Here is a 17,794-nt window from a genome sequence, read left to right as displayed (position 1 = left end):
AATGTATTATCTTTCAGTAGTTAAAAGACTTTATTTATAATATTTTGCAGCTAGAAAGAACATTATGAGGACAAAATGCTTGCCCTGCATCACACACACCTATAGCAGTCAATTTTTTTTTTTTCCCTTGAGGTACTGGGGATTGAACCCAGAACCTTGCAGCATGCTAGGCAAATGTTCAACCATTGAGTGAAATCCCCAACCCTTATACACACTTGATAGTACCAATATATATTATGTTGGATTAATGAATGAATAATTATGTCCTTTCACCAATTTGCTCCAGGGGAAACTTATTTTTTTTTAATATTTATTTTTTAGTTGTAGTTGTAAACAATACCTTTATTTCATTTATTTATTTTTATGTGGTGCTGAAGATTGAACTCAGGGTCTCACACGTGCGAGTCGAGCACTCTATCCCTGATCTCAAGAGAAACTTAGTTTTAGATGGGATATAGTGAAGACCAGGAATGGAGACGGCAGTGTATACTAAGGTTAGACATGCATTTTGAGTTGCGGTTAATGAAGAAAAGAACCATGTCAAAAGTGTTCTGCCCTTTAAATCTCTTGGCTGTTAAACCTTTAGCACACATGCTATTGAGAGTCCATATACAGTTGCTTTTTAGGAGTGATGTAAACATAGGACAATGTATTTAGGATTGCTATTTGGGATTAACTCTCAAGGTAATGGAGAGTTACCTGGTCATGGAAAGAAAATATATATTTTTTTCTGTTCATTTGTATTATTTCTTTTAAGTGATGGTTATTGGTGCTGAGGAAAATAAAACTTAAATTTGTGTCGCCACATAGTTATGACAGCTTGATAGACTGACAGACTATTATTTTGCGATTTTTTTCAGCATTGAAAGATGTCTCAGAGAAGCTCAAGCAATTTGAGATGGAAAACAGTCCTTTGCTGTCTCCTCAATCAAACATTGATATTAATGTCAACAGCCAGGTATTTAAGTCTTCTCTGTGTCTACCTGTTTCACATTTCCAGAGCTCCTAGAAGTCTTTTCTTTTAAAAGAGAATACTTTTCTTTTGCTGGAAAATCTGTGCTGAGTATTATAAGCCTGTTTACTCATTAAAAAAAAAAAAAAAAAAAAGATGGAAGATGGATGTTTGAGAGGGAAGGAGGAAAGTTGTATAGCAACATTAAGAATTATAAGGTCATCTCATGATTTTTCTTTTTCTTTTTTTGTACTGAGGATTGAACTTAGGAGTGCTCTACCATTGACTTACATCTCCATCCCCAGACGTCTTTATTTTTTGAGTCAGGGTTTTACTAAGTTGCCAAGGCTAGCCTTGAACTTGCAATCCTGCCTCAACCTTCCAAGTCGGCATGTGCCACAGTGCCTGGCTCATGATTGTTTTTTAAACTGAGAAAGCATTATTGCTATTAAACCTTTAATTTTGATTCATCCCAGCCCATCTAGTTGAAGTACTTGCTAAAAACCTTTTGAAATTATAGAAGGGTTTTGTTTTAAAAAAGAGAGATGCTTTATGGTGTAAACCAGGAAGAAAATAAAATTTCAGATGCTTTAACTTCAACTTTCATCCCTCTCCATCCTGTGAGTTTTTTGGGTGTTTTTTTGGTGTGGGATAAAAAGATGCATACCAGTTATATCAAACTTTAGTTAATTGTGTATAATTTAAATTTTTCTTATTTCTATATTATATAACTTACAGGAACAACTAAAATAAAGTGGATGAGATAGAAATTTTATAATTAAATCATATCTGTTACCACATGTCCCTCTGAAATAAAATAACAAATTTTAATTCATTCTTTTTTCTCTTTATAGACAACCAATAATAAGGTCAAGATGACTTGATTTCTCTTTGTTTTAAAGAGGGAATAGCTGTTTTGTAGTATTCTGTCAACCTTGGATAACTGCATAGAATTTCTTCAGAGACTAGTAGAGTAGACAGTAACTTTCTTCTTTCTTGCATTATTATAACTGTCCTTCTGGATCCAGCTCTTTTTTTTTTTTCATTATTACTATTTTTAAAAATTTTCTTTTTTAGAAATATCTTTTAGAAGCTGATTGAATCTCAGACAGCCTTTCCATTTTTCTTGACCCTTCAGTATTTTTCTGTTGCATTTGTCTGTTTTCATAGTGTCTTTGTAAGGCAGGTAATTCAGGGTCAGAAATGAAGAGTAAATTGAAAACTTTGGGTGATTAATCATTAATTTGACATTAGTAGAGTACTGGAATGAACCTGAAGAAAAATAAAACCTGGTGAACCACTGCAGGAAGGAAAAAGTAGAAACTTGAGCTACTTTAGAAGGGAAGTTGTGGAAATCTGTTGAATAGTTACTTGTTTCTTTTATAAAATTCACACTGAGTCTCTGAGGCAGAGGATCTGTTAGGTTAATCTTGAAGCCTTGAAAAAATGAGGAAGGAGTATGGGTTTTTAGGATAGCGAGGGAGGGGTAGAGAGGAGGGCAGAGTGAAGGACATTGTGCCATCCAGCAACATTTTGGGGATGACATACCCAAGAAAAGACAGCTATTTAGTGAGGGCTTATTCCATGTCAAGTGAGACTAGAAGGAGAATTAAGTATTGTATCTTAACTCTAGTCAATCAGAGTGGTGTAAAAAAGTTAATAAAAAAGTTTATTTTGTATTAACCTGGCACATTTTTAATTTGGGCTGATTTCTCTACCTCTACCAGCAATCAGTGATATTTGCCTAAGGAATACAAACTAATTTTAATATCAATCCTGCTAACTAATTTCAAAAGAAAATCTACTCTAAATATAATGTTATTCTGAAGCAAAATATTAGTGGTTGAATAACCAGCGGTGAGAATAGTGCATCTGCAGAGGTCTGAAGCAGCCACACAATCTTGTCAAATGACAGTTGACCATTGTTATATGAGAACCCATTATGAGAAAGTTCTCATGCCACAGGAGACCTGCATTACACAGAATTGATACAGGCACCTGAGGGGTTTTTGTTTTGTTTTGTTTTAAATATACTGTTGATTCAGTTCTACCAATGTGTTTATTGTTTACTTTCTGTATGATAGAAAAAATGCCATGTGAAGTTCACAGAGGAAAAACAAGGTCCTGGCCCTCAGGCCTTTGCCACCAAGCCCCAGAGAAGTTCATATTGCAAATGACCATCTCTGTTGATCACTTCTTATCCCAGATCTCTTAAGCTAATGGGATTTTCAGATGATAACATTAGGGAAGTACAGTTTTGAAAGGCCAAATCAAGATTCATGAATATTTTGATAGGCTAGAATGATGGACTGAATTTAAGAAAATATGTCAAGTCTTCACAAGTACAGAGTTAGGGTAGGGGACTAGAATATAATAGGAGCGTGTGTAAAAAAATTTTTTTAAAGAATATATAACTGCAGTGTGAATCAGCTGCAAAACAGCTGTGTTGTATTAATTAAAAGAGTTTTTAAAAGGAGGTCAAACCATAATATTTTATTCATTTATGGATACCATTCTTGAAAATGATTTGGGAAAACTAAAGCAGTTTGAGAAAGAGCATCTATATGGTAAAGGGTCTCGAAACTAAATTATAACTGGACATTGTAAACTTGAGAATCACCAAGTAGAAATCTCAAAAAAGAGTACTTCAACTGTCTTTAGATATCTGAAGAGCTGTTATATGAAAGAGGAATCAATACATCTTTTAATTTTTTTTTTATTTGTAGATGGACACCTTTATTTTTTACTTATTTTTATTTATTTATATATGGTTCTGAGAATCAAACGCAGTGCCTCATTCATGCTAGGCAAGTACTCTGCCACTGAAATATAACCCCAGCCCCATAATGTATCTTATTTTTTAATAGCCTCAGAGAAAAGATGTGTATATTACAGGTATGTTGACCTTGCCTTGAAGTAAGGAAGTGTTTCCTACTAGTTACATTTTTTGGTAGCATATTGAATATGTTAACTCAGGAAGTAGCAAGTTCTTTATTTAGCAAGGGAGATTCCTCAGGTTGAGATGAAAAATTAACCAATTTGATTATTTTGGTGACTGAATGGACTGATGGATTGTTCCTTCAAACTTTGAGATGCTTGGTGCTTCTTTTCTGTATTTATTCAGTCTTTGTGCTTTTTCTTGCTTTCCATCTTCTGCTTATGCTATGTCGAGATCTATAGACTTTTTCAGTTATTTTATCACCAAACTTTATTTTACATATCATTTTTTTATTGTTCTTTGATGATGAGTAATAAAATTTAAGAATGCTTAAAGTCATGAAACCCACACTGCATTTATTAGCAAGGACAGTGGACATAATTAAAGTATGTGACCCTTAACATCTAGTCTTTTTTAGGCTAAAAGATTAAAACTAGGCCTAAAGACTGTATTCTTGCAACCAGAGATTACCAAGCTGTTTCCAGAAGGGCCAGATAGTAAATATTTTAGGCTTTGCCAACCATGTAGTCTTTGCAAGCTACTCATCTTTGCCCCTATTACAGCAGGAAAGCAGCATAGAGGAATGAGCATTGCTTGTTCCAGTAATTTTTACTTGCAGTGGCCCAGACTTACCCTGTGGGTTGTACTTTAATGGTCCTTTTTCTTAGTTGTTACAAATGTAACCTAGTAGCAGATTGCCATTATTCAGGATCAACTTTGTTCTTTTTACTATTTTGATTTACATTCTATTCAGACCTAGAAAGTGTGTAAGCAAAAAGTAGCTTTCTTTCTCTCCACTGGAGTTTGTACACAGAAGGCATGATGATAAGTATGATTCCCCTTTGGGGAATGGAAGCAGTCTTCAGATATCACCCATACAAAGGAATGCCACATTTCTCCAGGGATCAATGGGCTGGTGCAAATCACTTAACTGGTAAATAGAGATGATGACTTTTTGTTTTAATTTTCTTGTTTGTTTTATAATTTTTATTTTTTGGTATGGGGATTGAACCCAGGGATGCCCCTAATATTTTTTATTTGAGATAAGGTCTCACTAAGCTTCTGAGGCTGGCCTTGAACTTGAAATCTTCTGTCTCAGCCTCCCAAGTAACAGACGTTATAGATAGAATTCAGCTGTTTAATAATTTTAAAATAGTCATTTTTTTTTTGTTTGTTTCTGGCTGTTATCAAGCTATTATGCTGTTAAGTTCACATTCAGTTTGTCTTGTCTTAGGCACTCTTCCAGTTTCATTTACATTAAACAACGTAATGAAAAGAAGCAGATAATAAAATGTGGTTCAAACCTCTGTGTATATTTAGAAAAGTAAATTGTATCTAATCTTTTCTTTTTTTAAAATTTCTTTTAGTTGTTGATGGACCTTTATTTTATTCATTTATTTATATGCGATGCTGAGAATTGAACCCAGTGCCTTACACATGTGAGGCAAGTGCTCTACTCCTGAGCCACAATCCCAGCCCATCTAATTTTTTCAAGCAGCATTCTTAACCCAAAGGCCATAGGCTTATCCCTAACTATAAGTAGGGTCCATAAGCCCCATGAAATTCACATACCCTGTCTTTAATTAATTTGTGCATTTTTCTGAAAAGCAGACCCAAATTTTTTTACAAACTCTCAGAGGGGCCCATAATTAAAAACAATTAACCATTATCAATCTTAAAATAAAACTACTTGCATCTCTTGAACTTTGAGGAATTTCACATGTTTAAGAAGTGCATGTGTATTAATATTTTTAGTTTTAGTAATTTCAATATTTCTGAGGCATTTAAATGCAGAGCTCACAGAATTAGGACCTCGGTGTATAAGAAAGCACCATTTTTCTTTTGTTTTATTGTTTACATTAATTGTTTTCCAAGGGCACTTGGACCTTTTGGGAATGGTGGGTGTCATTCTGATTGGGTCTGAAGCAGACTTTGAACTACTTCAACTCCTTACATGAACGCCTAACAAAGCAGACTTTTATAGCCAAGACTACTCTATAGTGGAGTTTCAATTTCACATTCATTTCAAATTGAATCTGATTTGAGGTATTTGGAATCAGAGTATCCTTTTAATTCATTTCAAATTGAATCTAATTTGGGGTATTAGGAATCAGAGTATCCTTTTAATTCTTTTGGTTTTCTTTTTGCCAGATTTTGGCTTCCCAAGGCAGATAAGTTAGCCGCATAGTAAGTGGGTGCCAGTGGACTTATAGGTTATAATAAATTAATGTGAAAATGTTTTAAAGCTATTATACTCAACTTATATTTAGTAATTATTTTTCTTTTATATATATATATATATATATACATGATAACTGTAGAAAATATAGATTTAAAAGAATAGAAAATATAAAGTCATCCATTGTGCCACTAGTAGGTGGCAATATATATTTTTTAATATTTATTTTTTAGTTATAGGTGGACACAGTATCTTTTATTTTATTTTTATGTGGCGCTAAGTATCCAACCCAGTGCCTCTTGCATGCTAGGCGAGCACTCTACCTCTGAGCCACAACCCTACATGGCAATATTTTTAAAGCCAAATACTTCCAAAACACTTAAATGACGTATGCATTTCAAAACTAAAAATGTGGTTCTAGGGAATGAACGTGGTGTCTCATGCATGCCAGGGAAGTGCTCTACCACTGAGCTACAACCCTAGCCCAATATACAGCTTTTTAAAACTAAAAAGTTGTCACATTATGAGTAATAATTAAATCACATGAATACTCATTTATGTGTTTACTCCAACCTCTGTTAGAACCTAATTTTTACTGTCTTGGTAAATGTTGTGATAGTCTTTAAATAAGCATTTGTAGTCATCTTTGATTATGTCTTTGGGATAATACCCAGAAATTGAAAGTGTCAGTTAAAGGATAAGCATAATTTTGAAGCCTTTAGTGATTTGGCAAAACTGACTTCCAGAAAGATAGTAACAATTCTTACTCTTAGGAATTTAGTTATGTGTGTTGAATTCTTGTTTTATTTTTAACATAGACAGAAAAAGAAATACCTGCATATGTCTGAGGCAGATTGCTCGTAGAATATTATAATGAGCAGATAAAAATGATTAACAAGCAATCTCAAGTCTGCAACATTATTTTCTCCAGGAAAAAAAGAAACCTGTCAAAGCAATTTGAATGAGCCATGATTGAAAAAGCTATAATGGTTTCAATTAACAGGAACCATTCTGAAGACTAGGAAGTCATAGGCTAGCCTAAGGAAATAATTTTCAGACTTTATATTTATCAGAATCACATGGGGCAGCTTGTTATAATTTTAGATTTTGCGTTACTACCTAGAGGCAGATGTGGGAGATCACATTGAGAAACACCAAATTAGAATTAGCACATTAATTGAGTCTTTTCAAACTTTGAAAGCATGCTACAGTATATAATTCTATACCTGACAACTAGCCTTGTGTTAATGGTTGCTGTTTATTTTAAGTTAGGCAAAATATCAATTGTAGTGCAGGTAATTTTTCTTTTAAACATATTAGTCTGCTTCCTTTCATTTATTTCTTTTCATAATAGCTCATTTTAATTGTTTGAATTATTGTATTTATTGACTAGATTTGTGTTTTATTCTACATTTTTCATAAATCTGTATTTGAGAGTGACTTTTTCCTGGCTTTGTTACATATAATCCCAGACATGGTCAATTTCCTGGTAATAGTTCCAGAGTTCCAAACATGAAATATGAATAGGTAGGAACCTCAAGAAATTATTGGGCCCGATTCCCTTTCTTTAAGTAACTTAACTGCATTAAACCACACGTGGAGAATGTGTGACATTTGCTTTCAGCTGTATTTTAGGATAGATTCTCCAGAGGCTAATCCTGGGATTTCTGGAGTTGTCTTAAGGTAGGTGATTGCAGGAGTTGACTATACCTGGAATTAGAGATAGCTGCCCAGGCATGATTTTTTAATTGTCTGAATATGAACCTTCATCAGTCTTTTCCTATTTCCATATAAATATGAGCTGTTGAGGTTGATTACAGTTTGATTTTTAATATTTAGAAGGAAGTGGTGAAGTTGACTGAAAAATGCCTTAATAATGCCATTGAGAGCCCCGGATTGAATGCCATGAGAGTTCCTCCTGACTTCAAGAGTAACATTTTGAAGGCTCAAGTAGAAGCAGTGCATAAGGTAAGCTATCTTTAATAGACAGTCCTGGTGAAATGAAGAGTATACACTATTTGACCCAGCTATCCCCCTCCTCGATCTGTACTCAAAGGATTTAAAAACAGCCTACTACAGGACACAGCCACTTCAATATTTATAGCAGCACAGTTCACAATAGCTAAACTGTGTAACCAACCTAGATGCCCTTCAGTAGATGACTGAATAAAGAAACTGTGGTACACATATACAATGGAATAATTACTCAGCATTAAAAGAGAATAAAAAGTATGGCATTTGTAGGTAAATGGATGGAGTTGGAGAATATCATGCTAAGCAAAATAAACCAATCCCCAAAAAACAGGTGCCAAATGTTTTCTCTGATAAATGGATGCTAATCCATAATGGGGGGGAGGGTGGGCATGAGATGAGTGGAGGAACTTTGGATGGGGCAAAGCAGGGGTGGGGGGGTGAGGGAAAAGGAGTAGGATATATGGTTGACGAATGGTGTGACTCTACTTCATGTACAACCAGGGAAGTGAAAAATTCTTCATTTATGTACAATGAATCGAAGAGCTTTCTACTGTCATGTATAAGTGATTAGAACTAATAAAAAAGGGAAAAAAGAGAACAGAATATAGAATTTAGCAAGAGACTAGAGGTAGAGTATAATAGTAAGAAACATACTCATAATGCCTTTCTCAAATCTAAATGCAAATTAAGCTCAACTAAGATGAGTCATTCATGGAGTAAAATGTCAGAATGAAGATGCTCTGTTGTGTAAGTACTTAAAAAATAAAAAGCCAAAATACTTTTAAAGTGAGTCCTTACTTGTTTTCATTTTTATAGCCAGAAAACCCCAGTGATTTTTTGTTGTTTGTTTAGTTCTTTAACCATTAAGTCTATGATGCTGTATCCTTCAACTACTTCTCACCACCCATGTATCCTCAATTGGGCAAAATTGTGAGGTAAAAGGTAGAGTGGTTTATGACATGATAAAGGATATAGTGTGTAGGGTCAGCCCTCCAGGAAGAATATGGTAGCCATGCCTTTTCAAATCAACTCTTCCTTGATTCTCCTCACCTTTGAAACTTTTTCTCCATGCTGAAACCAGAACGAAGACTGTTTTACCAAGTCAGGCTTACCTGGTTGTCAACAGATTTTAAAGTCTCCTTTTGTTGAGAAGTTATGCTTGATTAGAACTGAGATGACAGGGAATACTGTTCATGCTTTTTATCCCCCTCCCCAATGTAAACACATAGCATGATATTCATATATCAAAGTAATACAAAAAAGAACAGGCTCCATCAAGAACCCCATTTCTGTTCTGTAACCAACCAACTTTCTGACTTGGGTTAAATCAGTTCATTTCTCTGAGCCTAAGTTAAATTATGTTTAAAATAAGATAATGGTAATACCTACATTTGATGTGTTATAAGAATAAAGCATCATAATAAATGTTAAGGACGTGGAATAGTGCCTGGCACACAATAAGCATTTTAAAAGGGTTGACACCCATTATTGGAAATAGCAATAGCTTTAATAGCTATTATGATTCACTATGATCTGATTGGGGATTTTTTTGCCTTCAAAATTTGTATGTGGAAACTAATCCACAGAGCATTGCTGTTAATAGGTGGAACTTTGGTGAGGCATGGTCCCTTATGAATGGGATTAATGCTCTTGTTGAAAAGTCTGGAGAGAGCCAGTGCCTTAATCTTGTACTTCCTAGTCTCTAGAACTGTGTGAAATAAATGTTTGTTATTTGTAGGCCACCAGTTTATGGCATTTTGTTATCGCAGGCTGAATAGACATTATTATCTTATATTTCAGTTTCATCTTTCTTTGTGTAAAGAAATAATTTCGGTAGCTCTGAATTATAGGAATTGGATTTTATAGTTATAAGCCTCATGAAGAAAAATCCAGGATAGTCGCTTTCATGGTAGAAATTTACCAAATAATAATAATTTTATACAAACCTGCGGAAAGTAGAAGAGGAAGGAAAACTTCTCAATTCATCTATGAAACTAGTGGTATTTCTATACCAAAACCAGAAAAAAATTAGAAGAAAATTAACTCCAAACTAGGACTTCCCTTGAACAGACATAAAAGTTCTTAACAAAATATAATCAGATCATACTTAGCAATTCAAATATAGGATCATACATCATGATCATAGGGTTTCTCTTTGAAAAGAAGTTAGATTATCATTCAAACCCAGGTATAGTTCATTTGTTAAAAAATGCATAAGATTGTCTCATACAGAAAAGGTGTTCCATAAAATACAGCATTTATTCATGATAAAAGCTTTCAACACAGTAGAAATAAGATGGTATTTCTTTAGCCTGATAAAGACATGTTGGGGAAAAAGTCTATAGTGAATATCACATTCCATGGTGAAAGACATGTCCACTGAAATAGCTAAAATTAAAGACTGACCACCACTGTGTTGGTGATGATACATTGCTCGTAAGAATATAAAATGGCCTAAACACTTTAGAAAAAAGAGTTTAGCAGTGTATTAAGCACACATTAACTGCCTGATCCAACCATTATACACTTAGTTATTTACCTAAGAGAAATTAAAGCTTGGGCTCACATAGATGTTAGTACATTATAATGTTCTCAGCAAATTTATTTGTAAAAATTGGAAACAAATGAACAGATATTGTGGCATGTCTGTATAGTTGAAATGCTACTCAGCATCCATTGGTGATATACGCAGCAAGATCATGAGGGAGGGGCTGGGGTTGTGGCTCGACAGTAGAGTGCTTGCCTAGCACATTCGAGGCCCTGGGTTTGATCCTCAGCACCACATAAAAATAAATAAACAAATAAAATAAAGGTGTCCAACTACAATTGAAAAATAAATATTAAAAAAAAGAAGATCATGAGTGAATCTCAAAAACATTGCTTCTCTAAAGAAGCAGACCCAAAAGTAGGTATTACCCAAGTTCAATTACATGAAATTATAGAATGTATAGATTGCTCACAAGTAAGGGTTTTTGAGGGGATTGAGTGAAAAAGCCTTGAGGGAATACTGGGTGTGTGGGAGGATAGTAGAAAGAAGTGATGCTTGTGGTGTTTATGCACCTGTATATACTTTCAAAATTCGATGAGGCCTACACTTAAATTTCATCTTTTTTTTTTTTTTTGGAGGAATGGTTGTGCTTGGTTAAGCTCAGGGCCTGGAACATGTTAGACAACTTCTCTAAGTACCACTAAGCTACCTCACCGAGTCTACATTTAAAATGTGTAAAGAATAACAATAATGTTTGGGGGAAAGCTGAGCTCTTCAGAAAAAGGCCTTTTTTTTTTTTTTTAATTTCCCTTCTAAAATATATCTTGCATTTAAGGGGGAAAAAAAAGCCAAATACATGGCTTAACATGTTTTTTTTTTTTAACATAAATTTAAAAAATTCTAGCCTTGGGGCTGGGATTGTGGCTCAGTGGCAGAGCGCTTGCCTCACATATATGAGGCTGGGTTTGATTCTCAGCACCACATAAAAATAAATAAATAAATAAAGGTATTGTGTTCATCTACAACTAAAAAAATATTAAAAAAAAAATTTCTGGCCTTGAATCTTTGTGAACACACTGTGATGTCTTTTTTTTTTTTTTTTGGTACTAATGATTGAACCCAAGGGTATTTAACCAATGAGCCACATCCCCAGCCCTTTTTGTATTTATTTAGAGATAAGGTCTTATTGAGTCCCTTAGGGCCTTGCTGAGTTGCTAGGCTGGCTTTGAACTCTTGATCCTCCTGTCTCAGCCTCTGAAGCCACTGGGATTACATGCATACCCCACCTCACCTGGCCCACTCTGATGTCTTAAAACAATTGACAGCAGTATAGTAAGTGCGTGGGAATTTGTATACCAAACATATTGAAATTGAGTCTTTGATAATTAATTTGGCTACGGGATAGGATTGCATTAAGTATAGTATTGATAAGTGGTGGTACTTCTTATTTGAACTAAAGCCTGAAGCAAACTGATAATTTTTTTTTATGGTTTCATTTCCTTAGGTTACAAGAGAAGATAGCTTATTAAGTCATAAAAATGCCAGTGTTCAGGATGCTACCATAGACAGGTACGATTCTTGGTAGAGAGAAGTAAATTGATTTTCTGATCCTTTCCTGCTGCCTTTGTGTGTGTGTTTACTTCCCCAATCTATCATTATGTGGTTAAATGATAGTTATTTGAAAAAGAGCTTGAATTCACTCTTTTCTATCACAGAGCCACTTAATACCTACTTTTAGATTATTTGAAGAGACTCCTAGTCTTCCTACATTCTCATTTGTCTTAAACTAATTTAAAAAAATAGAATAAAAAAACATCTTTAGCCAGATGCACTGGTGTATGACAGAAGGATCACAAGTTCAAAGCCAGCCTTAGCAACTTAGTGAGGCTCTAAGCAACTTAGCAAGACCCTGTCTCACAATAAAACATACATATGACATAACTGCACAATGGAGTATTACTTAGCCATAAAGTGCCCCTGGGTTCAATCCCTGGTACAAAAAAAAAAAAAAAAAGAACATCTTTCAAGATATTTTGAATCTCATAGTATACTTGGTGTGAAATGCTTATCATTTCTCTGGGTGTCATAGTTAGTGCCATCACAGTGGCCTTGTGCTTTTACAAAACTACCATTGATTATTTTTTTGTTACTTCTGCTACTCTCTTCTGCTTCTTGTCAATGAGTATTATGCCATTTACTTGTCTTGTCAGACTTTTATTCCTTGTTTTTTTTTTTTAATTTGTTTATTTTTATGTGGTGCTGAGGATTGAACCCATTGCCTCACACATGCTAGGAAAGTGCTCTACCAGTGAGCCCCAGCCCCAACCCCTTATTCCTTGTTTTATGCCAGTTTTGTCATCACTGTATATCTAATGATCTGTTCTTATTTGGTGCTAAAAAATATTGGTAAATTAATATTCTTTTCTGATTTTCAAAATTTTTTCAATGAAGATTTTCTGAATAATCATTCTGTTCCACATGCTGTAATCAACATAGCACATAAGCGTGTATCATCCTTTACATTTAAGACTTTACGGTTGGTTCTCAACATCCATACTAATTGATGATCAGGGAAAAACTGATGTTACTGTTTATCCCTTTCATTTATTCTAAATTAAATGTTGGTGCTAACATTTGTTAGTACTGTCATTATTAAAGTTATATTTAGAATAAATAGAAGGAAAAGGGGGGCAGGAGTGGCCTGTGTTCATCAGAAGTTTTATTAAACTCTTTTTTTTTTATATCTTTTTTTTTTTTTAGTTGTAATTGGACACAATACCTTTTTATTTATTTATTTATTTTATGTGGTGCTAAGGATTGAACCCAGGCCCTTGCAGATGCTAGGCATGCTCTTTACTGCTGAGCCACATCCCCAGCCCTTATTAAACTCTTAAAGCTGTAAAGAGCTTAGAATATACTCCACCTTCCAAATTTATTTTTCTAAGAAGCTGTTTATATTTTGAATAATCTATTTTCCCCCCTCACAATTTGAAATATTGTGTGTTCTCTTTTAAACTTAATATCTGTTTCTGGACCTTTTCCTTTTCTGCGAATGCCTTTCTCCTCATGGCATATCATCCTGTTTTTATTACTCCTTTTGAAAAATATTTCAGGCATAGAGAAAATCATGGAGAATTATGTAATATATACCTATGAACCATATATCAAATTTTGTCATAAGATCTTGTTATAGTAGATAATTTTTATTTTACTTTTAAAAACTTAGATGTATTTCATATATCACAAAATTTTTCCCTTAAAATATGCAATTCATTGTTTTTTTGTGTATTCACAAAGTTGTGCTTCTAGTATTCAATTTTAGAACATCGTTGTCATTTCTAAGAGAAACACCTACCAGTAGTCACTCCTCATTTCTCCACCTCCCCTCCCGACCCAGCCCCAGCATCTGACAGCCACTAATTTACTTTTCTTTTCTTTTTTTTTTTTTTTTTAAGTACCTGAGATTAAATTCAGGAATGCTTAACCACTGAGCCACATCTTCATTCCTTTTTTATTTTTTATTTTGAGACAGTTAGTTAGGGTCTTGCTAAATTGCTTTGAACTTACTATCCTCCTGCCTCAGTCTCCTGAGCCACTGGGATTACAAGCATGCACCACTGCACCCACCTAGCTAATCTACTTTTTTTCAAAATATTTTTTAGTTGTTGATAAACCTTTATTTTTTATTTATTTGTATGTGGTGCTGAGAATTGAACCCAGTGCCTCACACATGCTAGGCAAACGCTCTACCACTGAGCCATAATCCCAGCCTTGCTAATCTACTTTTAATCTCCATGGATTTAGCTACTCTGGATACTTCTTATAAATGGAACTGTATTATATGTGGCCTTTTGTGTCTGCTTCTTTTATTCTTCTAATGCTTATAAAGCCCATATTGTGGCATGTATTGGTACTTTACCAGACTTTATGGCTAAGTAATACTTCATTGTGTAGTTATGTCATATTTATACTCTCCTTATTTATTCTTTTTCTCTGGTTCTCTCCATTATTGGAACTAATATTAGTTAAATATTAAATATGTACATAATTTCTCTGGATTTGAGGCTTTGGGGGGAGGCTGTAACATCTCTTAAAAGCACACTTTAGAGGTTTTTAGGCATTATGAATTTTTTCTTTTTGGAAAAGGTAAATCTTTTTTTTTTTCTGTCATTTAAGTGAGATTTGAGAAGGGAAAGTAAGGTAGTCTGCTATTTTGATCCAGCTGTGAATAAATCTGACCTGTGTATAAAAGCTGTTCTTTGGGGCATGGGGACAGGTTGGGGACAGGTTAGGCACATGCGTACAATACTGACTGCTGGGTGTACCTCACCAGTTGTTATTTATTTTCCCCCTGTATGAATTCCTTATTCTTTTTTCCTAAGTCCTTTTCTTAAAAAACCCTGCCTTTTCCTATAAAGGTCCTACATGATCTGAATTTATCTTTTTCTTTCCAGTGTTGTATTAAATGAGAATAATGTGTTCCTCTCCAAAGATTCTCTTGCTCCGATGTGTACCATGCCTGCAGATAGTAATTCTGTTCTGAAGGTAAGAATACCTCTTTAAGTTTTTTAGGGGAGTATTGAGTTGAATTCTGTTTATGCTTTCACTCTTCCTTTTGAGGAGATACAATATTATATGCAAATAGACACTTTTTAACACTTATTAGATGGAAGAGTTCCAGCTATATATCTCAAACATAGGTGATTTTTGTTGAAATTTGTATCTGATTTGTTCTGGAGAATATGAGCTGTGAGAGAGCCTTGATCTATTCATTGCTATATCCCTAGTGTCTCAAAAAAATATATGGCACCTAATAGATACTGAGTAAATATTTGTTGGTTGAAATAAACTTTTTGAAATAATGATGCCAATTATTGATTACATTGGGACATAATCAGCTCATCTCAACTTCTGCATTTTTTATGTCCACATGTCATATGCTTACCAGTTCAGAAACCCATTTTATTGCCCATGAATGCTTTAATTTGCAAGTTAAATTTAAAATGGTCCTTGCAAATTAATGCACTACTTTGCTCTTTTGTTGCATAATGTGTATTTGTTGTAGAAGTCTACCAAATATTTTACTAAACAGGAAAAACTAAATATCACATTTATTGTCACTATGCAAAAGATATGGTATGGTTGATATTTAGGGATATAATCTTTCAGATTTTAGGGCTTGTGGAAAACCCCAACCTAAAGTACCTTCAAAATTAGGAATTCCTGTTTTTGCTAATTAAAATTCTAATAAGACATTTGACTACCTGGTGAAATGGAATTCTTAGGTGGAATCAGGTGTTTTTAGAACAGAGAAGAACATTTAGTTGAAAGATTTATTGTGTATATAATGTGTCCCAGACAGCATGTTAGTCACTACAGATTAGAAAATGAATGAAACATAGTCTGTGTTTTCAAACTGCTTATGATGCAGTGGGAGAGAGAATTGTGCTAGAGTGATAGTGACATACACAAGCTGTTACGATGAATTTAGCATAGGCAACAGGGTGGGAAGGGATGGGGTGGGAGGAAAGAGTTTAAAGAGGAAAGAGCAATTCTTTCATATATGTGACTAAAATTTAGTTGTGTATGGAAATAGAAATAGGAGATTGACGAAGGCCTGAAGACAAATAGATTGAAATAAAAATGTATAAATGAAGGGCCTTTTAATTTTGTCTTATTTTTTGAAGGGCCTTTTTAAATGTTCTTTATACTGCAGGTTCCTATTTTTCATATTACTGGACTGGAATTTTGTATTTTATTGTTTTTAAATTCCACCTCCCCTCACAGTGTGATACAGAAGATGCCTCAAATATTAAAATCAACAATTATTATCATTTATGGGGGAGAGAGTTCATATTGTATTCTTTTCCAATTAGTGAAGCATCCAGACATCTTGACAGAGAAGCATTTTGGAATTGAGGGACCTCTTTGATTGACTGTCTCTTGTGCTTTAAAAAAAAAAAAAACAAAACAGGTCAAAGCAGTTATAACCTTACCCAAGTTGTATCTCACCCAAAGGAATACCTATATATATGAACATATACAGAATACTTCTTTTTTAAGTTCTGATTTGTAGTCTTGTGTTCCCTTTCATGGAGAAGTGGAATCATTAATAACCAGAATTCCCAAATGTTCTTGTTTGCTTAAAGGATTAATACTAACCAGGCGTGGGTCAGAATTTTACATTGGGAAGATATGGCAAAAAAAAAAAAAAAAAAAATCTGATGATGAATGAGTCATTTAACTATTCTAGATTCCTTGTCTTATATAGGATGCCACAGATGAATTGGATGCCTTGCTCTTATCTCTAACTGAGAATCTAATTGACCCCACAGTCACACCTCAGGTAAATATGTTTTAAAACAGCAAGATGGGAAGGAATTTTGCCTTGAAAATGGTCTGGTTAGATTCTAGTTTTTGCCTATTTAACAATTTAGTAAAAGTTTTCATTTAATAAGAGTCTGTATTTCAGAAACCACTTAGCATTGCCTTTCTTGTACTAAAATTCTTCCACTTTGAATTTACATGTCACTATAGAAATCATAGGAGCCTATTTAAAATTCAACACCATATTAAATTAAATGAGAGAAAATATGTGGATAAACAGCTTAAAAAGTTAAGACCAAGTGGGTGTGCTGATGGTGCACAGCTGTAATTCCAGCTATGCAGGAGGCTGAGGTGGGAGGATCACAAGTTTGAGGCTGGGTTGGGCAAATTAGTGCAATCCCATCTCAAAATAAAACATTAAAAAGACCTGGGGATGGCCAGGCATAGTGGCACATACTTATAATCCCAGCAGCTCTGGAAGCTAAGTCAGGAGGATGGCAAGATCAAAGCCAGCCTCAGCAACTTAACAAGGCCCTAAGCAACTCAGTGAGACCCTGTCTCTAATAAAATATATAAAAGGGCTGGGGATGTGGCTTAGTGGTTAAGCACCCCTGGGTTCAATCCCCAGGACCAAAAAAGACTGGGGATGTAGCTCAATGATAGAGCACCACTGGGTTCGATACCTAGTACTACCAAAAAAAAAAAAAAAAAGAGAGAGAGAGAAAAAAATTTAAACAAAATAAGATTTTATTGAGAGTAAAGTTTTTATTATATTCTTATCTAGGTTGTAGTTCCTACTCTTAATGAGCTTCAAAATTAAAATTATAAAGTTCCATCTTTCCAGTGAGGAGCCTAGGCAGAACCTAAAAGCTAGAGTAAGAAATTTTACTAAGACCTGGAAGAAAGTCCTGGAAGGCATTGAGAATTCTATTACTT

The 17,794-nt window shown here is 34.3% G+C and overlaps 1 protein-coding gene across 2 annotated transcripts in view; it reads left to right on the top strand.

Annotated features, from left to right (window-relative positions):
* Epb41l5 (erythrocyte membrane protein band 4.1 like 5) overlaps positions 1–17,794 on the top strand; it is a 112,580-nt gene that overhangs the window by 82,567 nt on the left and 12,219 nt on the right. For both annotated transcript variants that reach the window (XM_076865973.1, XM_076865972.1), the window contains exons 18-22: positions 861–958; positions 7,909–8,037; positions 12,036–12,100; positions 14,986–15,076; positions 16,803–16,877. In XM_076865973.1, coding sequence (XP_076722088.1) covers positions 861–958; positions 7,909–8,037; positions 12,036–12,100; positions 14,986–15,076; positions 16,803–16,877 — 458 coding nt within the window. The remainder of the gene's footprint in view (positions 1–860; positions 959–7,908; positions 8,038–12,035; positions 12,101–14,985; positions 15,077–16,802; positions 16,878–17,794) is intronic.

This window comes from Callospermophilus lateralis, chromosome 9 (genome assembly GCF_048772815.1).
Source record: "Callospermophilus lateralis isolate mCalLat2 chromosome 9, mCalLat2.hap1, whole genome shotgun sequence".
NCBI classification, from domain to species: Eukaryota; Metazoa; Chordata; class Mammalia; order Rodentia; family Sciuridae; genus Callospermophilus; species Callospermophilus lateralis.
This window is presented reverse-complemented; position numbering and strand designations above follow the sequence as displayed.